At 41.5% G+C, this 26,489-nt stretch overlaps 1 protein-coding gene across 1 annotated transcript in view; it reads left to right on the top strand.

Moving 5' to 3' along the window:
- LOC126417069 (lipase 1-like) overlaps window positions 1-26,489 on the top strand; it is a 167,600-nt gene that overhangs the window by 123,616 nt on the left and 17,495 nt on the right. The window contains exons 5-6 of the mRNA XM_050084962.1: window positions 7,061-7,145; window positions 24,653-24,795. Of these exons, the coding sequence (XP_049940919.1) occupies window positions 7,061-7,145; window positions 24,653-24,795 (228 nt within the window). The remainder of the gene's footprint in view (window positions 1-7,060; window positions 7,146-24,652; window positions 24,796-26,489) is intronic.

Genomic DNA, 26,489 nt, shown 5'->3' with positions numbered 1-26,489 from the left:
CAATCACACAATTGGTCTGATAGTCCATATGCTCTTATTTTGTTCATTAAACAACTGTGGGGAACTGTATCAAACCCCTTGCGGAAGTCAAGAAACACGACATCTACCTGGGAATCTAGGACGGCTGCTCAGATTGTCCCATAAATGGTCTATATAGATTAGGGACAGCAATATGACTATAACACTTCTTTGGGGATCGGAGGATATCACTCCTGTTTTACTCGATGATTTTCCATCGGTTAATATTGTGATCCTTCTGACGGAAAATCACGAATGCAGTCGCACAAGCAAGTCGATACTCCATAGGCATGTAATTTGGTGAGATGTCCCTTGTGAGGAACGACTTCAAAAGCCTTCAGGAAATCTGGAAATACTGAATCAATTTGATATCCGCAGTCGATAGTACTCATTATTTCGTGCGAATAAAGAACTAGTTGTGTTTCAGGAGAATTATACTTCCTGAATACATGTTGACTTTGTGTCAAATCTCTTGCAATGTTCGCTATAGCAGACCCTTCTAAATGGTGGCTGTAGCATCAGATCAGTCAGATCCCGTGCTTTCGTTCATACACACTATCTTTAATATAACTCCACAGAAAGAAGGCGTAAAAAGTGAGGTTAATGGCAAGCATATATCTAATCAGTGACGCAATCCAAAAAGACTCTTTTAGAAAACGCGTTTAAGGAACCAGAACAAAGGTGACATGCTGATGTATTATTCGTCTCCTCTTCCGTAACGCGCTCTATACTGCAGTTCGGCAATCACAGGAGCGTCCGAAGCCTTATTTGCCGATGAAGCAGGTTGAAGAGAGGCAGTTGCGTGACCGGTGAGCCAGTAATTAGCTTCCGCTGTTTACCGGCTCAGGTGGACAATGAGGTTCGGAAAAAAAACAAAAAAAGTGTAGTCATACGGTGGGACGACAGTAGCAAACAGCTTCATGTAGCTGCCTCTTACTGAAAAATGCGGTTTTTCCCGATCGACCGTTTGATAATTTATTTCAATTTTCGTTCTAAAACAGCGATTTAATGTGTTATGTGATAGAACAGTAATCGAAAACAGCGCGGAATTACTATGTAGGGGATTGCCGTATCGAAGTGCTGCACACCTGGGCAAATTTAACTGTAGTTAAATTATGAGTTGGTATCTCTGAGCACAGTCGTGTCACATGCCCTTGCATTAAAGGGTTTGAGTACATTTCACTGAGAATGTGGATGAGGATGACGCCGACAGAACCACGGGGTTTACCAATCGCGCATGGCTTTGCCTAACAGTGTTACTGTATGGTTTACCGCATTAGGTATTCTCCCATTCTGCCCCTGAGATTCTTTGCTTCCCTCATCCCACCAACTAAATGTTGTTTGCCAGAAACAAAACAAAGGTATAATCACGATGTAGAATAAAAGAATAGCTATTTTATCTTGTTACATGACTTTTAGCGCTAAGGACTACTTGATACTACACCAAAATCAAATTGAGGTCATTAATGTCTCATCCATTTCTATTCCCCCTCTACCTCTGTCTTTCTGTAACGGTCCATCTCTCGCCATATCTCCCCATACACTCTGCATTTCTTTCAGCCCATGACCTTACGTGATATGAATACTTTCCGCCCTTTGACTACTGCTTTACAATTCCAGTTCTCCGTCTGAACATGGATCACTAGAAGTTAATAATAATCTTGTATATTTTCCGCGTTTCCACTTAGTATGTGACGTTCTGTCTTCACGTATTCTAGCCAGGTACAAGCGCTGCTCCATGAGTGCTGAATCGCTGGACCAAAGTCCAAGAGTACAGAGTTCGAAGACGGAGCTCAATCCTGCACTATTTCCATTAACTCATTCAGCTTCTGCATAATCTTGCTCCCTTGTGTTTTAGCTCTATTGCAGGTCAGATAGCTCGCCTGCCTCTGCCTGGTTAAAAACTGGAAGTATATCATGACACGTTCTGAGATGCGAAATATAACTTTTATTTTACTCTGTGACAGTCGAGTTCGCCCTGCTGACAGCTTCTCATCCGCTCTCTACCCAGACAGTCCAATTTCCAATGCATGTTTTCCTCCCAATAAAAAGGTTCAAATGGCTCGGAGCACTATGGGACTCAACTGCTGAGGTCATTAGTCCCCTAGAACTTAGAACTAGTTAAACCTAACTAACCTAAGGACATCACAAACATCCATGCCCGAGGCAGGATTAGAACCTGCGACCGTAGCGGGCTTGCGGTTCCAGACTGCAGCGCCGTTAACCGCACGGCCACTTCGGCCGGCCAATAAAAAGGGGTCATCATTGTTATCTGTTTCACAGTCCTGATCTGCTCTTGAGTACTGCTCTGTACACACTTAGTATTCGTATGTTTGCTTTCATAGTACTGTGTCACATGTTTACATTCATGCCAAGCACTACATTTTTTAAGTAATGACTAATACAATGTGGTTGCTTAAAACATTTTAACTCTCATCCGTAAAAATAGTCCAAGAGCGAAAGTGGTAGATATTTGGGTTTAAAATAAAAACAACTGATGGGTCGAATGTGCATTTTATACGTTATTTATTTCACTCTCTTTAACCACCCATCACCCTTCCTTCAAAGAGTTTAGCCTTCCAGTACTACAACTGCAGACACTGATATCATTGCGAAATACATCTGACTCTATCGTCAAAGAACACAATACAAAATTACACATGACGGAGCGAGATGTATTACACAAGATTAAACACTGTAAATATACTACCGGTTTTAGAGCTGTATATTTAAGCATTGATTTATTATTTGTTATATCTGTACATCAACACACTAACAGCCTGCTTATCCTCCTTAGAGCAAGAATTGGAAGGAAAACCATGCACGTTCACTCTCGGCGATAACGACTTTGCTAACAATGGTAACTGCATGTAAGTGGCACAATAAACGGTGTCTGATGGGTCCGTCGTTCGGTTTCGTCACATATCGGATTTGTCCAGAACACTTCATATCGACTTCCCCGTTTTTTGATTTCTGCAAACGCCTGAGACCTAGCAGTTGTAGTATCAAAATTGCGTGGTGAAGTTAAACGTTGCAGTTTGCGTTAGTAGCGCCGAGCGCCGATTACGTCAGCATTTCCCTCACACGCCTCCGCCCACCGAAAAGACTAATCTTGTCATTTAGATTTTTGTTCATAGTTTTCAGCAGCTGTTTTTGAAAAATGCCGGCTTTATTTTTTTTATTTTATTTATTTATTTATTTATTTTTTACCGCAGCTGGTGTGCTATTTCTTCAGAACGGAAGTCTTGTGATTCCAGTCACGTCGCTACCCCTCAGTGCAATCGGACTTCCTCTTTGTCCAATCTATACTAACTTGTTTCACACAATTAAAGAGAATGTCTGGACGTGATGAAAGCTCATAAAGCAGTAAGACACCTTCACACAGTGAAAGTAAATTTAAGTTCTACTACAATATCAAAAGATAAACTTCAAATATTTACCTAAAATCTCCAAAAAATATAATATAAAAATATCGGCCATCGATATTGTTATTTCGATATCGATATATCGTAGAAGGTAAGCCACCTAAATAATCGATACTTTTGGAAAAAGAATCGATATATCGACATTTTATCTACAGTCCTAGTGCGTGTTTGTGTGTCTACCTTAAGGCTACATTTAAGGATGGTCCACTGAGACACAAGATTTATTCTAGAGGTACACAGAGGCTCTAAGCTACTGGCACATATTAGTTTGCCAGATAGTCACTATGGTTGTCCAAGCACTTGTTTCGTCGGAAAATAGGTATACTGTAACCAGCATGAAATAAATCAGGGTCCATGTGCAGGAGTCACCTAGCAAAAAGTATAAATGGCTTCTGAAGTGACGACCGGTCGCAGGGTTCCTCAGTAGACCGAAGAGACGTCAAATCGCTTCGTGCGGGATCCAGTCCGTTTGGACGACGTTCCAATGTATTCCATCGGAAAATCTGAACAAAATCACCCTTCGTCGTAGCCAACTGTAGTTGGGTGTTTTCGTGCAGAAATACGACACCTGTCGAACGTAATCTCAGTCCTTCCTCCGAATCGTTGTCTGCAACCGTTCCAGCGGGGCAATATTAACGCGTGTTCCCATTGTATCCCCCCCCCCCCCCTCCTTCCTTCTTCCATCTATTGTCCACATTAAACAATGTCCAGTCCAAGTAATTAATAAGCAAAGTCTTTTACGAAGATTTGAAAGGAGCGAAGATTACAATAAACTTTCAAATTTACTTAGCTTGTCATGTTGAGATAGCTCCATTTCTTCCTGTCGGCGGTCTGATTCTTGAAGCTGAAAATCTAACATCAGGTCCTCACTGTTGGTTTGAACCAAATAAATCGGAAGAATGTTGTTATAGAATTTTTTTACGTATATATATTTTCCACTGATTTTCTCACGTTTTAGTACTTCATATAGTGTTTTGATTTTTCACATTAACGAAGCGGAAATTACATCGTTGACGCCTATTATAGAAAATACGTCCGATCACAGCAGATGCAAGCTTATGACTTTCACACTCTGCGGAAATAACAATATTCCAGACGGTTCAAATTTTTCTTAATAAGTGAATTCCTACTAGTTTTTGTTACATTATTAATTTCTATTATTATTTCATAAATTAATATAGAAATAAACGTAGTAAACAGTACAGGATAATTATTAACAGAAATATTAAGTGTGCAAACAATTGTTAATTTCAAATGTTTCTAAAAAATAATTTTAACTGTACATTCTGAACCAGTATTTATCGATTGTAACATCGAAACTAAAATATTTTATAAAGTAGTTCCTTTTGATAAATTTTAGATCCAAATATAAAATACTGTTTATAAGATTATATGAAAGTTTTCAGAAAAACAACTGAGATAATACCGACCTGTCCAAAATACGAAAAGTAATACTGGTATCGACAACCACTGTTGAGGTAAAGTAATGCTAGAGGTGGACGTCCAATTACACCATGGGTGAGGACATAAGCCAGTAGCACAAGCTGCATGTCCTGAGTAACTATGACAATACCTTTATTGGCCGATACTGTTATTTTGAATCTTGTCAGGGGAAAAGGAGGGTGTGTCCATGACACTGACATTTTATTTGCCTTAGTTGCTACAATTTGCTCCTACGTTTCGTCCCCTGTGTCGATTCGGAACACGAATGGACTTGCGCTCCTCCTAATACAGCAAGAAGTGCTGGCGAGACAACACCATTCGCTTTGTTTCACTCTCATCTGACAGGTAAGAGTTGCTGCATGAATTCCTCTGGTAGTCCGACGTGTTATGCAACATATCGACTGCCCTGCCAGTGATGTTGAGTTCATGTGCAGTCTGCCACACACGAATGCTACGACTGCGCTGAGATAAACCTTCGACCTGACTTACGTTTACTGACAGGAGTAACCAAATGAAAACAATCAACTCAGTCAGTAATACTTTTACGTATCGCTTGGACTATTATTCATTCATTCATTCATTCATTCATTTCTTTCTAGTGAAATGTAATAGTTTTACTTGCCGGTTGGGCTATTATTCATTCAGTCATTCATTCATGTCCTTCAAGTGAAACTGTGGCAGCAATCGAATCAAAAGAGATCCCTATAGTCCGTTGTAGTTTTGCATGTTGGCTGAATTATTCATCATTTTATAGCAACTAGTCTGTACTCTGTCTGTCGGCCAGTCTGAGTCTTTTAGGCGTTTTCCCAACAATCGTCTAGACAAATACTAGGCTGGTAAAGCCTTCAGAGAAAACTGACGAATGTGACAAGCATTTTTCGTGAAAATAAGCTTACGACAAGCAGCAGGATATGTTTGAAAAGCACGTGATTAATTATCCAGTTAAGAAAAAAGGTATCCTCTAAGCTTGCTGTTCACATCACGGCAGTATTCAGCGAAAAATAATTATGGGGAATGGGTGCGAAACCAACTAGAGGAAAGGACCATGGCCTCAGCAATTAATAAGAAAAGTCTTTTATGAAGATTTGAAAGGAGCGAAGATTACAATGAACTTTCAAATTTACTTGTCATGTTGAGACAGTTCCAATTCTACCTGTTTAGCGGCCTGATTCTTGAAGTTGAAAATCTAACATCAAGTCCTCACTGTTCCTTTAAACATAAATTTGTAAGGCAATGCCAGTTATTAAACTGTTCAAAACTAATCAAATATTGATACTTAAGGCCAGAAGTGCGAAAAATTCCTATTTCGATAAATAACACATAAATTCTGAAAATAGTTCATTTTTAGACATGTACTTTTCATTTAACTCTCTTTGAAATAAGGTATGTTACATGTCTTTAAAATGTTGGCAACCCTTGTCATGGGTCACGTGTAACCGAAAAGGCTGAAGAAGTATCTACAAGGAAACACTCCTATCGGGAAACTGAGTGAAAGCTTTCATACAGCTACTGACATAGCAGTCAGAAACTTGTGTCAGCCGTTTGTCTCGCACTGAGTGAAACCAAAACCATTCGCACCCTGAGAGTAGGTGAAAAATATGCTTATACCTGATCATGGCCGCAAAGACTAGTTTCATCCAGTTGTATCTTTCAACTGAAAAAAAAAAAAACAACTGAACGGAAAAAAAACAGTGGACTGGCCAATCGAGTGTTTAAACTGGACGATTGTGATTTCGCCATACAGTTAGAGGCGCTTCGTCGCGGTGACCTTTGATCTCTCACACGTTTTTTGTGACCTTATACTCGCTCCGTAGGCTTTAACTAGGTGGTGATGAGTTACACCTGGAACGTTTTCTTTGAAAGCAAAAATATTATTACACTTCACACTTTAATCGGCGACTACCCGTATCAGTCAACCCCTCCACCTTGAAACTGTACTTTGGAGGGCAACGGCACAGCTACCTCCATCTACCGGCAGCATTTAAAAGCTTTGATCATCTCCTCTATCTAGACATGGAATTTAATTCTCACGGGGTGTTTTTATACACGTGAGGGCTCTTGTTACATCGAATGATGGACTATCCTCGTACAGCACAACAAAGACTACTACCATCAAAGCTTTTTCTCCGTCGACAACATTTGTCTTTGCTTAACAAGCATTTCTCTCTTTGCAGACTCTCTTGCCTGAGCTGTTTGCCCATTATCCAACGCAGACGTCCATCAAGACCATGTGCCACTTTATGCAGCTCATGGCGTCAGGTGAGATTTAGTATAACAAAGTCAAGTCTTTATATTTTATGTCGCATTCCTGAACTTGGGAGGTAGACGTTACTGTGCTGACCCAGCAGCGATGGTGTTTTGGAAGTACGTCTTATCTAGATACACACTGCAAAAGTCAGCGTTTGGAGCATGGTGGAGGGTAGCTTGTACCACTTCTAGTCGCTTCCGTTCCTCTCCCACTCGCAAACAGAGCGAGTGAAAAACGACTGTCTAAGTGCCTACGTACGAGCCCTAATATCTCTTACCTTCGTAGTCCCTACGCGAAATGTACGTTGGCAGCACTAGAATGGTTCTACAATCAACGTGAAATGTCGGTCCAGTATATATTCTCAGTACTGTTTCGCGAAAAGGATGTCATCTACCATAAAGTCATTCTCATTTGAGTTCACGAAGCATCTCCGTAATACTGACCAATCGATTGAACCTACCGGTAACAAATGTAGCAGCCCCACTCTGAAGGGCCTCGATGTCTCCCTTTAATCGACCTCGTGGGGACCCGAAACACTCCAGCAGCACTCAAGAATGGGACGCACTAGTGATCTACACGCAGTCTCCTTTACAGATGAACCACACAGTCTCAAAATTCTTCCAGTAAACGCAAGTCGACCATTCACCTTCCGTACTACCGTTTCTAAATGTTCGCTCCATTTCATATCGCTCGGTACTGTTACGGCTAAGTATTTAATCGACAAGGACACTACTTATTCTGTACACCAATAGAAGTGGATTGTTTTCCGACTCATTCCCATTAACGTACATTTTCCTACATCTAGAGCAATGTGCCATTCTTCACACCAACTAGAAATTTTGTCTAAGTCTTCTTGTACCCTCCTACAGTCACTCAACTTCTTCCCCTGCACCACAGCGTTATCAGCAAACAGCCGCAGATTACTGCCCACCCATTTTGTGTATATAGCGGTCCTATAACACTTACCTTGGGCGCTTCTGATGATACCCTCATCTGTGATGAACACTCGCCGTCGAGGACTACAAACTACGTCCTATTACTTAAGAAATGATAATTAAGTCAAGACCTTAAGCTGTCGACAGGCGTTGATATACATCAACGGGGACAGTTGAAAATGTGTGCCCCGACCGGCACTGGAACCCGGGATCTCCTGCTTACATGGCTGACGCTCTATCCATCTGAGCCACCGATGGCACAGAGGATAGTGCGACTGCAGGAATTTCTCCCTAGCACGCACCCCGTGAGACCCACATTCCCAATTTAATGTCCACACACTACATTCGTAGTGCCCCTGCCCATTACACCCATTACTCGCGGCAGACAATCTTACCGAGTCCCGTGAGAGTTCGGGCAATGCGTGTGCCTCCAGCACAGAAGAAGAAGGTTAGTGGCCGGTTAGCCTTAATTATACGAAGATGGTATCTGTTCTTTCGGATATGTCTGGAAGAACAAATACCATCTTCATATATTACTTAAGAAGTCTTCGAGCCGCTCACTTAAAGCATCGGCCATGCGAAATACAGCTTCCCTTTTCTCACATGATATACTGAGAGCTATGGATGAAGGAAGCGTAACATGCAGATTCCATATTTCTAGATTTCCGAAGAGCGTTTGACTCGGTTCCCCTTTGCAGGCTTTCAACGAAGGTACGAGCGTACAGAATAGGTTCACAGATATGTGAGTGGCTCGAAGACTTCTTAGGTAATAGAACCCAGTGTGTTGTTCTCGACGGCACGAGTTTTCATCAGAGACAAGGGTATCGTCAGGAGTGCCCCAGGAAAGTGTGACAGGACCGCTGTTGCTCTCAGTATACATAAATGATTTGGCTGACAGAGTGGGCAGTAATCTGCGCTTGTTTGCTGATTATACCGTGGTGTACGGTAGGATGTCGAAGTTGAGTAGGAAGACACAAGACAGACAAAATTTCCAGTTGGTATGATGAATGGCACCTGACCCTAAATTTGGAAGAATGTACGTTAATAAGGATGAGTAGAAATATGAAACCTGTAATGTTCGGATACATTATTGTTGGTGTCCTGCTTGACCCAATCAAGTTGTTTAAGTAACTGGGCATAACGTTACAAAGCGAGATGAGCTGGAACTAGCATGTGAGAAGTATGTTAGGGAAGGCGAATGGTCGACTTCGGTTTATTGGGAGAATTTAAGGAAAGAGTGGTTCACCTGTAAAGAAGACGGCATATAGGACGATGGTGCGAACTATTCTTGAGTGCTGCTCGATTGTTTGGGACCCTTACCAGGTCGGATTGGACGAAGACATGGAAGTAATTCATAGGCGGGCTGCTAGATTTGTTACCGGTTGGTTCTAACAACACGTAAGTGTTACGGATATGCTTCGGGAACTCAAATTAGAATCCCTGAAGGGAAGGCGATGTTCCTTTCGAGAAATACTATTTAGAAAAAGTAGAGAACCGGCATCTGAAGCTCATTGCCGAACGCTTCTACTGTCACCAACATACATCGCACGTAAGGACTACGAAGATAAATACGAGAAATTAGAGCTCGTACGGAGACGTACAGACAGTCGTTTTTCTCTCGCTCTATTTGGAAATGGAACAGGAAAGGAAATGATAAGTAGTAAGTAGGTAGCCTCCGCCACGCACTATACTGCGGCTTGCGGAGTACCTGTATGGATATAGATGTAGACAGCTGAAAACGTATTCCGAACGCCCGTAGCTTCGTTAACAGTCTGCAGTGCGGCACCGTGTGTAAGGCTTTCCGATAATCATCTAGGATTATGCCATCTGCCTTTTACTCTTCATCAATGGTTAGCAGGATATCATGCAGGAAAAATGCATGCTGAGTTTGAAACGTCCCCTTTGAAAAATTGTACAAGACTGTGCTTAAACTGACACACAATATTTTTAGCGCAACGCAATCTGACTTTCAAAAATCCCTACAAAAGAATTTATTTTGAAACATAGTTACATGTTAACAGTTTCTAAGTGTGACAAAGAGTACTAGTAACGTGAAGTGAAAAATTTATAGTAAAGACTAAATTAAAAAAAAAAAAACAGATTATCTCTCAATAAACGGTTTTACATGTGAAATGTGGTGCAATCCTTTACTCTTCCTAGTACGCAGAGATTCAACTTCAACGCAATTATCATGTGGTATACATCGGATTCTGTAAGGTCCATTGTAAATCAGAAAGAATTTGTGACTTAAGTGTTTCTTCTTATGTGACAATGAATGAGCTTTAATGAGAACTTTCTGACCAATATATAATTTCTTTGCATTTGCTCTACCGTGTAGTTTTTTCTTTTGTCTGCTGCAGATTTTATATTTTTAATAGCCAAATCAATTATGTCTTTGGGTCGAAGTTTACGTGTATTCGGGAAAGGTACAAGCTCTCTGATTCTGTTCGGTGGTTCTTCATTCTTCAGTACAAGAGTAGGTGGTAAAACAGTGGAGTCATGAGGCATTTCATTCAGCACATTTTGAAATAAGTGTAAATATCTGTCCCAATGCTGATGCTTTCTGTGACAACAAAGTCTGCAAAGCTTATTGATTTCTTTCATAATCCGTTCAGACGGGTTACAATGTGGTGAGTACAATGAAATAAAAACAGGTTTGATTTTATGGTTCCCAAGCATGCGTGACCAAACAGCAGATCTGAATTGCGGTCCGTTATCTGAAATGACTTTAGCAACGTGGCCAACTTCACGTAAGAAATTTTTAACAAAGGCGTTGGATACAGACCGTCCAGTGGCTTTACGTAACGTAGTGAAAGAAACAAATTTTGAAGTAAGTTCAACAGCGACTAGAACGTACGAAAATCCATTCGATGTTCTGACAAGGGGTCTCAAGAGATCAACTGCAGCAAATTCTTTTAATTTAGGAGGAATGATAGGAAACAACGGAGCACGATGTGAGATAGTAGATGGTTTCGCCTTTTGACAAAGTTTACAAATAGACAAGACTCTTCGAATTCTCTTTTCCATATTGTTAAAATAACAAGTCGTTCGAAGAATATGATAACATTTTCGTGGACCAAAATGTGCGTAGCTGAAATGAATGTACCAAATGAGCTTATTAACAAAACCATCTGGATTGCAAAGTACCCATAGCTTGTCATCAACAGTGCAGCGTTTGAAGAGTATGTTGCATCCAACCAGATAATAATGCCGGATCTGAGTGTGTGTATTTTCATGCCATTTACTTTTGATGTCTTTCCAAATCGGATCTTTATCTTGTTCATGAGCAATGTCCTTTAAAGATGTGGTGATGAAGTTTTCAAAGGCGACTTTCTGAATGTAAAGAATACTGAAATTTTTCTCGAGGTTGCCTTCTGTGTTACTTTTCTCAAGCCCAGCCTGTGCGCGTGACAGTGCGTCCGCAACAATGTTTTCCTTGCCGGGAATGTAGACTATTGTGAAGTGGAATTCTTGCAGAAACAATGCCCAACGTTTTAACCTGTCATGATTTAATTTTGAAGACATAAGAAATTGTAATGCACGATGATCACTGTATACTTTTACGTGCTTACCAGAAAGAAAGAAACGGAATTTGTTAAATGCCCAAACGATAGCTAAAGCTTCTAATTCTGTGACGGAATAATTTTTTTCAGATTTTGTTAGCACTCGGTTAGCAAAAGCAATGGTTTTCTGAACAGTTGTGTCATTTTCTATGGCTTCTTGAAATAAATGGGCACCAAGACCGACTTTAGAAGAATCCGCGCTAAGGCAGAAATCTTGTGACAGAACTGGATGAGCTAGTATTGGCGCGTTAAGTAGCGATTCTTTCAAAGAATTGAATTCCAACTGTGCTTGTTCGTCCCAGTTCCAAATAGTATTTTTTCCAGTGAGAGAGCAAAGTTTTGGTGTAACAAGAATTTGCATATTCAGAAAACGACGGTAAAAATTTACGAGACCTAGAAAACTGCGGACTTGTTTCTTGGTGGGTGGAACTGGAATGGCTCTGATTGCTTCTAACTTTTCAGGATTCGGCTGAATGTATTCAGAAGAAATAATATGTCCCAAAAACCTCACATTTGACCTACCGAATTCAGACTTTTCCAAGTTAACTGTAATTCCAGATTCTGCAATAATACGTAACAAACTGTTGAGGATGCGATTATGTTGTTCCCATAAAGTTTCTGCTATTAGAATATCGTCCACATATAAGGTGATGTGACGTTTTAAGAACTCAGGTAATATGGAATTTAGCCCGCGAATGAATGCTGCCGAAGAAATGTTCAAACCAAAAGGAAGTTTCCGAAACTCATAACAAACGCCGAAACAAAGGAAAGCTGTGTATTTTCTACATTCTGGATGAAGTTCGATCTGATAAAAGCTGGATCTGAGATCAATGGAAGACAATACTTTTACACCATTAAAATTTTGAAGAAGTTCTTCCAACGTTTGCGGCCTGTCTGTTTCAGGAATAATGATAGTATTGATTTGTCTCGAATCTAAGACAAGCCTTATCGATCCATTTTTCTTCTCAACAACATGTAATGGATTGTTGTATGAGCTTACTGCAGGCTCAATAATGCCCTCGTCAAGCATAGATTGTATTTCTGAATTTGCTGGAATTACGTATGGTCTAACACAAAATTTAGTATGCTCACGAACACGAAATTGGTATTGAAATCCATTGATCGTTCCTGTTTTGTGAGTAAAAACTGTAGAATGTGCTTGTAAAATCTCAAAAAGGTCCTGCCTATCAGTGTCATTACAATTCTCAATTGTTTGAGTTTTATTCAGAATTAACTAATTAGTTTCAAATATGCCGTCGATATAATCCCTGTCAGAACTTGCAGAGTAATTGTTAGTGTCTAGTTCCGTAGAAAATTCCGAACTGTTGTCTAACAGAACGTAAAGCCGATTAATTTCCTCGTCATGGTTTGAGAGCCAATCTTCAAATTTCAAAGCTATTGACTTACCTTCTTTCTCTAAACTTATTTCAGCATCGTGAAAGTTTAAGATTGCTTTGTATTCATTCAAAAAGTCTACTCCGAATATAATTTCCGTCGACAATAATGGAACAATAAGAAAGTTCATAGAGAAGCTGTGGCTTTGACAAAAGAATTCTAAGTTGGTTTGTTGGCGTACATCTACACTTTTTCCAACGATTGCACCTTGTAATTTAATCTTACGTAAAGGAAGTGTGGGGCAATCGTTCGATTTGGCATTTGCTAAAAGCTGTTTCACTAATTACTGAGATGGGACTGCCAGAGTCAACTACTGCCGTAAATTTTACGTCATTTACAGTAATGTGAATCACTGGATATGCAATGTTGTTATGTTTTACGTCGTGTTCCTGGAGTAAGATGTCCCTAATGTCTTCCATTTTTACGTAATTACTAGCTATGGCAGCTGCATCGTCAGTTTCATAAGTACGTTTTGTGGCTGCCAGCGGTATGAGTCATTGCCTACTGTGTCTTCGTTGGCGCGCATCGTTATTTGGATTTGGAGACCTAACTTCTATAAATTCACCTTGTCGAGAGGGCCCTGCTCTGTTTGAATCCCGCCAGTTCTGATGCAATTCAGGTCTGTCGTTACGATCATATCGTCTGTCGTCATGTTGGTAGATTCCATAGTTTCTTTCTTGTCGGTCACGTGGTGGAGAATTTCTCCCTGAATCGCAACTGCACGCTGGACCATTGCATCTAAAGTTATTCTGTCTCCCTCGATAATAATTATTTTGGTTCCCATATTGTCTGTTTCTCTGATTGTCTCTGTGATAGTCATTACCACGGAGAGGTGATCTTTCCCTGTAATTATTACTACTCTGCCAACGGTTGTCATACGGGTGGTGTCTGTTTTGGTCACGATTTACGTTGTAAGAATAGCCTTGTCGTGTATTATTTCTGTCATCGCGGAATTGTGACAGATGTGACCTGTAATTGTTGTGCTCCTGTTTTCGCGTTCCACGATTGTCAGTGTCAATTTCCAGTTCTTGTAACAGTCCCTGAAAAGCTTCACTGTCGTCTTTTCAACGTCCTACTAAAATAATATGTCGTAAATGTTCAAGCAGTTTGATTAAGCAAATGCGGATGAGTTCTGAGGGGCTGTATGGGTTTGAAAGATACTGGTTCTTATGTAACATGTCTTCAAAATATTTGATAAGACTGGAAAATTCAGATTGTTCGAAACGTTTCATCATTATGATGCTATGTTTTACTCGGTCTTGTGTAGCTTGAGACCAATACGCTGAGAAGAAGGCATGATAAAATTCTCCTTCACTGTGACAATCGTGAATGACCGATCGCATTCTTACAGCTGGTTCATTCTCCAAGTAGCCACACATAAATTCTAACCTGTGCTCCAGTGACCAGTTGGGAGGAAAACAATGAGAAAATTGATGAATCCATGCTTGTGGATGAATTTCGTTGCCAGAATTCTTAAATGTTTTGAATTTACGTGTAGTAATGAACAGCTTATAGTCAAAATCATCGTGTCAGCGAGTCGCACATCGATCATTGTTATTTCATTTCGGCGGTTCCATCTCAAAATCCAATGCGCCTGGCCAATTTCATTCATAATTTCCGAAGTGTCCTGTGTTATTATCTTGTGGTTGTTCCGTATTTCTATGTCCCTCTTCCCATACTGGAGCGCGAGTGTCCTCTGAAATATGTAATTCTTGTATTACTTGTGCCAACACATCTTGTACTTCCCGGATTTCTCTTTTGTACAGTGTATTGATTTGATTTTGATTTTGTTCGAATTTTCTAATTTGTTCATACTCTTCAGTGTCCGTGAAGGCTACAGGTCTTGTTTCATTCAGATCATCATCTACCTTTGTAGATATGTTAGTGAACTGATCTGAAGGTTCGGCTACTTTATCCGACAGTGAAATTATTTCCTCTGTGTGTTTTTCTGAACCAAGTTTCAGAGTGTCCATTTGTGTTGAAATCGTATCTCCTGTGTCCTTTCAGTTTTCCTGAGTTTTTGCAAGTTGCGCAACCGAATCGGTAGATGCAATTGAGTCAATTTTAGCTTGCAAGGTCTCATGATTTTCATGAACAATAGTTTGCAGTTCTTTTATGGATGCTTCGTGATTCTGTAATGCATTTTCATGCCGCGAAAAAATAGGTTGAAAATGCTCACAAATTTGTGTTTTTACGTCATTACAGACTTTTTGACATTTCGATTCAATGTTATGTAACTCAGTAGTTAAATCTTCACGTGTTTGTTCAAGTTTGGTGTCTAACTTTTGAAGCTTTTGCTGTGTTTGTCTCTGATTTTGTCCCATTTGTTTCTGATTTTGTTGAAGCATTTTGTCTAATTTTTGTAGCCTTTGTCGCATTTGTTGCATTAACTGTAATAACAATGCACTGATGTCTGAAACATGTTCCTCAGTGCTTTTCGGCAGTGAAGTTGCACCGGCAACATTCACGTTTTGACAAGCAGAAAATGTGTCTTGACTTAATCGAGAAAACGGTGAGGACCCAAAACCTGAATCTGCAGTATTTGCAAGATTGTGTCCTGCCATTCCCGATTCCTGAGGCAGGCTGTCGCCGACCGATCGATCGATAATTGTTTCACTGTCTACACCATTGTTTGCCGCCCGCTCCATTTCCCTATGCACAATTACCAGATTACTATGTTGAACATTAGTTAATTCATTACACGGTGGAGCTAACACACTGCTTTCGTCTTCACTGTCATTTCTAAGTTTACTTTGGAGCCTAGTATTACGTTTTTCACACGCCATTATTGTCACAATATTTCACACGACAACGCAGAAAAGCACAATTTGAAGAGCAAAAATAAGAAAACACATTAACATAGGACTGAAAATAATATCTAGTTAATTGCAAGCGCAGCTGCGAAATACTTGGTGCAAATCTACATGCATGCCACAACTGTTTTACTGTAGAACAATGAAAGACTGCAACTACAAAGGAGATTCTCTCTACAATTACGCGCTAGCATTAAACAATAGCTACACCAATTACACAAACTACAAGAAAAAATCAAAAGATTCCAGTGAGGTATCCTCAGCTAAGGGTCGACGTATGAAACGTCCCCTTTGAAAAATTATACAAGACTGTGCTTAAACTAACACACAATATTTTTAGCGCAACGCAATCTGACTTTCAAAAATCCCTACAAAAGAATGGCCCTGACTAACATTAACCTATACCTTTCACAAATCACTTACCTCACCAAAAATCTTCGTTACTCGAACTACTGCAATACAGCGAGCGCCACTACTTCCAGCTAAATGAAAAATTCAAACTACTGAAGGCACTAACTACTGATAGGCATAGTTAGCAAACGAAAGATTTTGATAGAGAACAAACAATGTATTTACCCTAATATTGTTCAAAAGTTATATTATATATATCAGTTCATGGCATCCAGTCTTACAAATTTACTGTCTCTGATGGACACACGTCCAGATCAGGCGCTCTCAAAAATCAGACATCTCACTTCCCCACATCCACCACTGGTGGCGGCTCATCTCCAACTGCGCAACGCTACGCGCTGTTAACATCCAGCTGCCGAACACCACAATGGCGGAGAACAATGCAAACTAGCCACAGACTGCACACAGCACAGCCAGTGATTTTCATACAGAGCGCTACGTGGCGTTACCAATAAGAAAACCTAAACAGCCTACTTACAAGTTTCGCACGAGCGATACTTTCTAAATCCGTACTGATTTGTGGAAAGTAGCTTTCCATCCCATTGAAATTTCAAACTCAGAATAAGTTCAAGAATTCTTTGAAAGCTGTATTCTGCAGCTTTCAAGGCATAAATTCAAAATTTTCGAATTATGTATTTGGCTGATAGTTATGGAGAGGCAACTTGTACGACAGTTCTCGTGTTACGGCCGAAGGAATCAATCCCAACTTACAGGCATTAATATTAGTTTGGTAACAGTCATTTATTTTAGACACTATTGATCACGTTGCCCATAAAACTATATAATAATTACTAAGCTTTCTTTCCCTAATTATAATGCCCGATTTCTTGTGAGCTGTGTTTCCATATAGCCACGCGGGATTAGCCTAGCGGTCTCAGGCACTGCAGTTATGGACCGTGAGGCTGGTCCCGGCGGAGGTTCGAGTCCTGCCTCGGGCATTGGTGCGTGTGTGTTTGTTCATAGGATAATTAGGGTAAGTAGTGTGTAAGCTTAGGGACTGACGACCTTAGCAGTTAAGTCCCATAAGATTTCACACACATTTGAACATGTTTTTTCTTCCATATCCTCGTTGCCGACATCATCTTACCGTAGTGACACAAATAAGGCCCGTAATTGTCGTGAGACTATTATTGTATGTATTTTCGGTGAACTGCACATCATTTGCAATTTTAGAATATATTTGATAAAGTGATTTATTTTCTTGGTATTAGCACAAATTAATCATTATAGGTCTAGTTCGCTGATGACATTGTAATTCTGTCAGAGACAGCAAAGGACTTGGAAGAGCAGTTGAACGGAATGGACAGTGTCTTGAAAGGAGGATATAAGATGAACATCAACAAAAGCAAAACGAGGATAATGGAATGTAGTCGAATTTAGTCGGGTGATGCTGAGGGGAATTAGATTAGGAAATGAGACACTTAAAGTAGTAAAGGAGTTTTGCTATTTCGGGAGCAAAATAACTGATGATGGTCGAAGTAGAGAGGATATAAAATGTAAACTGGCAATGGCAAGGAAAGCGTTTCTGAAGAAGAGAAATTTGTTAATATCGTGTATAGATTTAAGCATCAGGAAATCGTTTCTGAAAGTATTTTATGGAGTGTAGCCATGTATGGAAGTAAAACATGGACGATAACTAGTTTGGACAAAAAGAGAATAGAAGCTTTCGAAATGCGGTGCTACAGAAGAATGCTGAAGACTAGATGGGTAGATCACATAACAAATGAGGATGTATTGAACAGAATTGGGGAGAAGAGTAGTTTGTGACACAACTTGACTAGAAGAAGGGATAGATTGGTAAGACATGTTCTAAGGAATCAAGGATCACCAATTTAGTATTGGAGAGCAGCGTGGAGGGTAAAAATCGTAGAGGGAGACCAACAGATGAATACACTAAGCAGATTCAGAAGGATGTAGGTTGCAGTAGGTACTGGGAGATGAAGAAGCCTGTACGTGATAGAGTAGCATGGAGAGATGCATCAAACCAGTCTCAGGACTGAAAACCACAACAACAACAACAGGTTTAGTTCACGTAAAAATTATTGTTGAAAACGTCGACCCGGTGTTAGACGGATAAAGTGTAAGAACCTTAGCATAAAAACTGATGGTTTACGAGGTGACTATTGGAAACTTCGGTAACATGCAGAAATTGAGCACATATGTGCCAACAAGACATCTGATGGTTATGTGAGGGTGACAAACAGTTACAAATCGGGATAGAAAAGGGAAGGTGATATAAAAGATATAGAAAATCCCTTCATGTAGTTAGTGTTTGAAAGAGCAGTGAATTACCTGATATCAAGCAAAGCAGGAGGTGTCCGTTTTCTGGAACTGTGGGAGATAATGGCGCAGAATGGTGTTGGAACAAGCGAAAGAAATCTCTGTTACTAATGACTTAACGTAAGATACCCAGAAATACGCATTAATGTAAGATTTCCAGAAAAGTAGTATCATCGCGCTGTGAAAGAAAGAAGGAGCGACTGAATAAGGAAACTATCGAATGATTAGTCTGCCACTTACCCGTTTTCCCTAAGGAAATTTCATAGGAAGAGCCGGAAAAAGTTACCTGTCATTATTTGTAATGGTAGCACTTTTTTTCTCCGTGGAGTACGTGGTACGTACAATACGCCAACTTGCAACCAATAGAAGCAGTGAAGGCCACTGGCTCATAAAGTATAAAGCTTGCTCTATCTGCATTTTCTGTCATCAGACTAGCATGAAGCGCGGAAAATGTGATGGCTGCAAATTCCGATGCACGTCATCATCAAATGTATTTCTGAAAAGAGTGACGAGAGTGGGAAAATATTTCGGCAGCGTACTCGCACGTCAAATCAGCTGACAGACGCCCCTATCACCACTGTTTGAATTCGTGTCGATTCCGAAGCGCGAGGAGCTACGGGCGAGTGTGGGTATTTTTTTCGGAGAACGCGATAATAAGTTCGAGGTTTCACTGAGCGACGTCAGAATGGCTCGTGCGCACGCCACCTGTCGTTGGCATAAAATATTTTCATCTGCGGCTGAATAATTGAAAGGCCGATGTTGTCGCTCCGTACAACACCTGAGCGCTGCGTCGCGCCCCTGCACGAATGCTTTCTGTTCAGAGCGAACACTGACGTGCTGCGACACCCACCCTCTCTGCCCGTGCAGGTTCTCTGTCCTTCAGCCATTCCAGTGGTACTTAATTATTCCTCCGATTTCTGTTATCTTCCGATTCTAAATCGCAGCGACTGTATGCAGATAACAATTTCAAAACAGTTTATCCGTTTTACATGTAGCATACAAACTCAAGAACCAAAGAAACTGGTTCACTTGCCTAATATCGTGTAGGGCCCCCGCGAACACGCAGAAGTTGAAACGTCCCCTTAGAAAAATTAATGAATTACTCTGCTGATAAACCTCTTACATTATTTGATTTTCAAACAGCTGAGCAGAACTAAACGTACTCAGACATTTCGCCCTTTACCTATTCTGATCAACACTAAACTGAAACACAATATTTTTAGCGCACGAAATCTGACTTTTAATAATCCCTACAAAAGAATGGTCCTGACTAACAAAAAGCTATACCTTTCATGAATCACTTACCTCACAAAAATCTTCATTACTCGAACTACTGCAATACAGCGAGCGCCAATACTGCCAGCTAAATAGAAGATTCTAACTACCGCCATCTCTCTCCCCAGATCCACCACTGCTGGCGGCTCACCTCCAACTGCGCAACGCTACGCGCTGAGCAAACAACAATGCAAACCAGCCACAGACTGCACACAGCACAGCCAGTGATTTTCATACAGAGTGCTACGTGGCGTTTCCAATAAAAGAACCTAAACAGCCTACTTACAAAGTGCATGGAGTCTGAAGTAGTGCTGGAGGGAACTGACACTATGAATGCTGCAGAGCTGTCCACAATTCCGTAGGAGTACGAGGGGTGGAGATCTCTTCTGGATAGCACTTTGCCAGTTATCCCACATTTGCTCAATAATGTTCATGTCTGAGGAGTTCGGTGGCCAGCGGAAGTGTTCAACCCCAGAAGAGTGTTCCTGGAGCCACTCTGTAGCAATTCGGGGGTGTGGGGTGTCGCATTGTCCTGCTGGAATTTCCCAAGCAATGGATGCAGGTAATCAGACTTGATGTTTATGTACCTATCACCTGCCAGAGCCGTATCTAGACGTGCCAGGGGTCCCATATCACTCCAATTGCATACGCCGTACACCATTACAGACCCTCCACCAGCCTGAACAGTCTCCTGCTGACATGCAGGATCCTTGTTGTTGTCTCCGTACCCGTACACGACCATCCGCTCGATCCAATTTGAAACGAGACTCGTCCGACAAGGCAACGTATTTGTAGTCATCAACAGGCCAATGTCGATTATGAGACTCAAAGCATTGAGTCGTGCAGTCATCATAGGGTACACGAGTGGGCCTTCTGCTCCGAAAACCCATATTCATGATGTTTCGTTGAATGGTTCGCACGCTGACACTTGTTGATGGCTCAGCATTGAAATATGCAGCAATTTGCGAAACGGTTGCAGTTCTGTCACGTTCAACTATTATCTTCAGTCGTCGTTGGTCCCTTTCATGCAGGATATTTTCCGGCCGCAGCGATGTCGGAGATTTGTTTTTTTACCGGATACCTGATATTCACAGTACACTCGTGAAAAAGTCGTACGGGAAAATCCCACTTCATCGCTACCTCAGAGATGCTGTATCCCATCGCTCGTGCGCTGAATACAAGACCACGTTCGAACTCACTTAAATCTTGATAACCTGTCGTTGTAGCAGCAGTAACGGATCTAACAAGTGCGCCAGACACTTGTTGTCTTATATAGGCGTTGCCGACCGCAGCGTCATGTTCTGCCGGTTTACATATCTTTGCATTTGAATACGCATACCCTTACCAGTTTCTTTGGTTCTGCAGTGTCCCGTAGTTCAGCCTATGTGATGTTTGCCAACTCAGTCATTTGACGGTCGAACAAGTGAAGTAGTAACTGAAGTGGTGCAGTGGTCTGACAGCGAATTCGGTTTATGGTGCGCGTTACTGTATATTAATTTTCTACCTGTTATATCAGAGTGACATCAATGTCGCATCTGCATAATAAGCCGTATCTGTTCGGTGTTGCGCTCATAGTTGAGCTCAGTGGATGAAAGGAGGAAGTGTTAGTGAACACTGTGAGACGGAAGCCTTGCGGACAAATGGATTTGACATGACATTAAAATTCCAAGATTAACAGTTAATTCGTTGGTTGATTTGGGGAAGGGGACCAAGAAGCTAAGTCAATGGTCCCTTCACGTCAGGGATGGATGGGGAAGGATGTCAGCCGTGCCCTTTCAAAGGAACCATCCCCGCATTTGCCTGAAGCTGTTTAGGGAAATCACGGAAAACCTAAATCAGGATGGCCGGACGTGTGTTTGAACTGTCGTCCTCCTGAATGCGAGTCCTGTGTGCTAACCACTGCGCCACATCGCTCGGTATTAACAGTTGTTGAAAGCGAGGGGTTAGAAGCGTTCATGTGATCAGGACTGGTAAGTAAAAAGTCATTAAAGTAACGTAATACTCAGACCAAGAAGTAAATGTGTTTTCAGAAAAAAATATGCGGTATTCATTGATTAAGCAACATTTCTTTCTGGCATATACATGGTGTTTCACTACTACCGGCACAAACGAAAGGAGAGAGTAGAGGAAAATGACACTGGCAAATAACAGTAACAGACATAGTTCCAGAAATGAATGGTTTTCGCGATACGGCGTATGCACACTTGCAGTCAAGGCAATGTTGAAACTGGATCTTAATTATTTTTAAGCTAGTGTAGATTTGTAATTACCGCTTGTTTAGCTGAAAGACGCACGGAAATATCTGACGTTGCATCTCTGAGAATAATGGAATTCCGACTGAGAACATGAAGAAACAGACATTAGTTATTCTTTCTACAAATGATAAAGAAATAAGTTCTCAAATATCCGACTGCGAACTTTAAAATATTCTCTAACAGCTCCTAACAACAGGTCTGCAATACTCCTGTTCGTAACAGACAACATACCTCGTCATGCCACTGCGACTGCGTGATCAGCTTCACGCTACAAATATTTCAAAACCAATACTGCCATCCATGCAGAGCGCAAAGCGTGATCATAACAAATTTTTATTTATATAGAAATTTAACGATCAGGAGGGGTTTCATCAACTACTCCTAAACTGGGTAAAAAACGAAAGAAACCAATAAAGACTTTAATTTACTACATTCACAAAGTAGATTATTTAAAAACTGATAAAATTTACACAGACTTCAACTATTCCACAATGTCTTTACTCAATAAACACGTTTCTGGCCACGACAAAGATACGAGTATTACTCTCAATGTATGCACACACAAATCTGACAAAATCTCTCCAGTGCGCAAGCAAGTAACAACTACGTGCAACAAAAGGCAAATTACCAAGAAATCCTCAATTAATAGCCAAGTCTCCTCCGGCGCTGCCAGCACGATCAAGGGAGGCTGCGATCTCTCATGTCGCTCGGCTTCCCTCCACCGCACCCTGCGTCCGACCACTTCCAACTCTTCTCAACAACTACTGTTCGCAGGCTGCTATTCGTGATAATAACATCTCAGGCTCAGAGTTTATGTCTGCACACCGCAGCAGAGTCATTTGTCAACTTTGCAAAGAAGTGTTAACGTCCAAGTTGCAACGTTACAACGTTGTCAGTGTCTTAAGGCTACGTTTATCTCGGAACACAGCAAGTAAGGTGTAAATTACAAACTGATGAACTGCCCTTGTTTGATTTATTTATCATTCCGGAAGTAAGCCAATACCATGGCCAGCTATGTCCTCCGACTCAAAAGCGTTGGATATTTTTTGTGTGGGGACATTTAAATGGTTCAAATGGCTCTGAGCACTATGGGACTTAACATCAGTGGTCATCAGTCCCCCTAGAACTTAGAACTACTTAAACCTAACTAACCTAAGGACATCACACACATCCATGCCCGAGGCAGGATTCCAACCTGCGACCGTAGCAGTCCCGCGGTTCCGGACTGCGCGCCTAGAACCACTAGACCACCGCGGCCGGCGGACATTTAAATGTTTCAGTTTATTCTAACTGTGCTGATGGCGCTGATGAACTCTGGGAACGCGTTGTAGATGGCTGTCAGTGGGATCGGAAAGCGCCTGGGAGTTTTTGAACATCGGTGACGAGACGTGCTGAAGGCTGTCTTCACGCTACCAGAGGCCGCGTGGAACACCTGTCGCAACATACTCGTCCTCAATTGCATATGTGCAGTGTGGAACCACGCGGACTGTGTTACAAGGTGCTCATGATCTCGGTCGTCGCACGTCGCATCGGGGAAACCATTGGTTTCTGGACCTATATTTGGATTACTACTCGTTTTGTTGTCCTCTATACTTCCCTCTCATTTGTACCAATAACAAACACCCTACATATTGGTTCTTCCAACTTGTACTCTGAGACACAAAATATATTTAACAGTACGTCAAATTAGAACGAATGAAGACAAACCTGGCAAGGAGAATTTTTAATTTTTTAAAAGAAAATAATTGTATTTAGTAATTTCCTGAATATAGGTGTCTGCTTTAAGAAAACCGGGAAAATATTAATGTCATTCCACCACTCTGGAACTGTCGTCTTGAATTTATATCACATGGAAGTACAAAACTACACAGCTATCAATTCCATATACCGCATGACAGGAAGAGGATGACATATAATGAACAATTCTGAACCACTTGCAAACATATGAATTTATTAACAGACTAAAAAAGGCAGGAGGAGGCTGATATGGTTAAGAAACTTATGCTGCCATCAGAAAGTCTGCATCTGAGGGCGTTGCTGCAGTGTATGTGTGACCCTACACGTCTCCGATGCGGGTATATAAGCACCGACATGTAGGCAAGGGGTTTGTGTGGGCTTAGAACGGTAACTTTTTGGGTAAAAGCAAAAGTCAGGGCCGCAATAACATTTGTTTATTGCGATCGGTTTCGGCTTATACTAAAGCCATCCTCAGAATACACAGTGAACGATCGTGGTATCACGTGAGAAATAGGGGAGCCGCCAGCACCATCCAAAGAAGGCAAAAAAATTTGAGGATGGCTTTAACATAAGCCGAAACCGGTCATACAAAACAAATATTAATCCAGTCTCTTGTCTGTAACCAAAGTATAGCACCAGATCGCTGCGCTCCACGGACATCGTTGTCTAAATTTATGGAAACTTTCTGCTTGTCACTTATCATTGCCTAATAGACATTTCAAATGTTTCGGGTGCCTCTTGTGAGCAGCCCCAGAACTTAAATCTGTGGCACCCTTGTACAGAGGACTGTTACATTTCCCTCAAAGAGCACGCATCAGCGCTGTGCGGTAACGTGGTGTTTCGTGTGCCCACAGGCCGCTTCAGCATGTTCGACCACGGTGCCGAAGAGAACCAGAGGGTGTACGGCAGCGCGCAGCCCCCGGAGTATCCCTTGCACAGGGTGGCGGCGCACACCGCCGTCTTCTACGGGGACAGCGACCCCTTCACTACCGCCGAGGTGAGCTCCTCAACAGCTGTAGGACTGCGTGAGGGAGGTGACTGTACCACTAAATAACTCGAAAACTCTTATACTCTTTTCACCAACTGCGACATAGTCGCGTATACAAACAGTGATCCAATATTGTCAAATGTTTTTTATTCCAGTCTTTGATCTCAATATCAATTCTTTAGACGATGACCGGTTTCAGTCCGTAATGACCATCCTCAGGTCTTTTTTACACCATGTCCTAAAGTAATAAGGCCATTATGGCTCTTGTTCCGTGCCACGTTACCGAACATTACCGACTGTAAAATATACACTATATGATAAAAAAAGTGTTCGGACGGCATCATGTAATAAGGAATTGACCACTAGAGATCTCGTAAGGCGGAACCACGCGTTTCTCCAGAGAAACAGCAACAACAGATGGGCCGGTTAAAAGAGCTCACTTACTTAGGGAGCTCACTGTAGTCTGATTAAAATTACTTGCAGAATGAAATTTTCACTCTGCAAGAGAGTATGCGCTGACAGGAAACTCCGTATCAGATTAAAACTGTGTTCCGGATGGAGACTCGAACTCGGGACCTTTGCCGGGCAAGTACTCCACCATCTGCGCTACACAAACACGACGCGCTACCACTCCTCACAGCATCAGTTGGTACAGCACTTGTCCGGGAAAGGCAAAGGTCCCGAGCTCACTTCTCGGTCCGGCAAACAGTTTTAATCTGACACGAAGTTTCTTACTTGCTAGTTGACACTTCACGGATTGGAGCTGGATTCTTCCAACCAGAGCGAGCGTTTCACCGTTTTCGAATTGCCACAACACGTGATGAGTTCACTTCCAGTTCCTTGTTCCGCTTTCTTTTCTTGATGTGTTTGGGTCCCGAATTCTGGGTCTGATCTTTTTATTTTGCGTTTCATCAGACATGATAATCATACCAAAAACAAAACATACACACAACGATCGGAACGAAATACGCATATTTCATATACAGCATTGGCCAAACACTACTGGATCCTTTCGCTCAAGATGCGATACAGCGTCACATATTCAATTATTATCATCACAGAGACCGGTCTACAGCAGATAAACTTCATACGACACTGCATGAGGCTGAACTTTTCAAGGCAGCAAATCTTTGTCGAGAAGTTCTGTAGAGGGATAAATAAAACGTTGTTACGGCAAGTAGAGGTGTAGCCCGTGGTGCGTAAGTTACAGTCCTGACGCGCAGAAAGTCGTGGATTCGATCTCCACAGGAAATAATTCTTTAAATTTTTTATCCTTTGTCACGTCATTGTCATTATTCCACTTCACATCGCTTTACAACTTTACGCCAAGATATTTAATCCAGCATCTACATCTACATATATACTCCGCTAGCCACCAAGCGGTGTGTGGCGGAGGGCACAATTCGCGCCAAAGTCATATTTCCCCCCACTGTTCCACTCGTGGATCGCGCGGGGGAAAAACGATTGTCTGAACGCCTCAGTACGAGCTCTAATTTCCCTTACCTTTGAATGGTGATCATTGGGCGATTTTAAAGTTGGCGATAATAGTATATGCTCTACATCCTCGGCGAAGATCGGATTTTGGAATTTAGTGAGCAGCCCCTTCCGTTTAGCGCGTAGTCTATCTGCAAATGTGTCCCACTTCATACTTTATATGAGGTTTGTAACGCTCTCGCGATGGCTAAATGTACGTCACGGATCTT

The sequence above is a fragment of the Schistocerca serialis genome, chromosome 8 (assembly GCF_023864345.2).
Source record: "Schistocerca serialis cubense isolate TAMUIC-IGC-003099 chromosome 8, iqSchSeri2.2, whole genome shotgun sequence".
Classification (NCBI taxonomy): Eukaryota; Metazoa; Arthropoda; class Insecta; order Orthoptera; family Acrididae; genus Schistocerca; species Schistocerca serialis.
The sequence above is the reverse complement of the archived record's forward strand: the minus strand, read 5'-3'. Positions and strand labels throughout refer to the sequence as shown.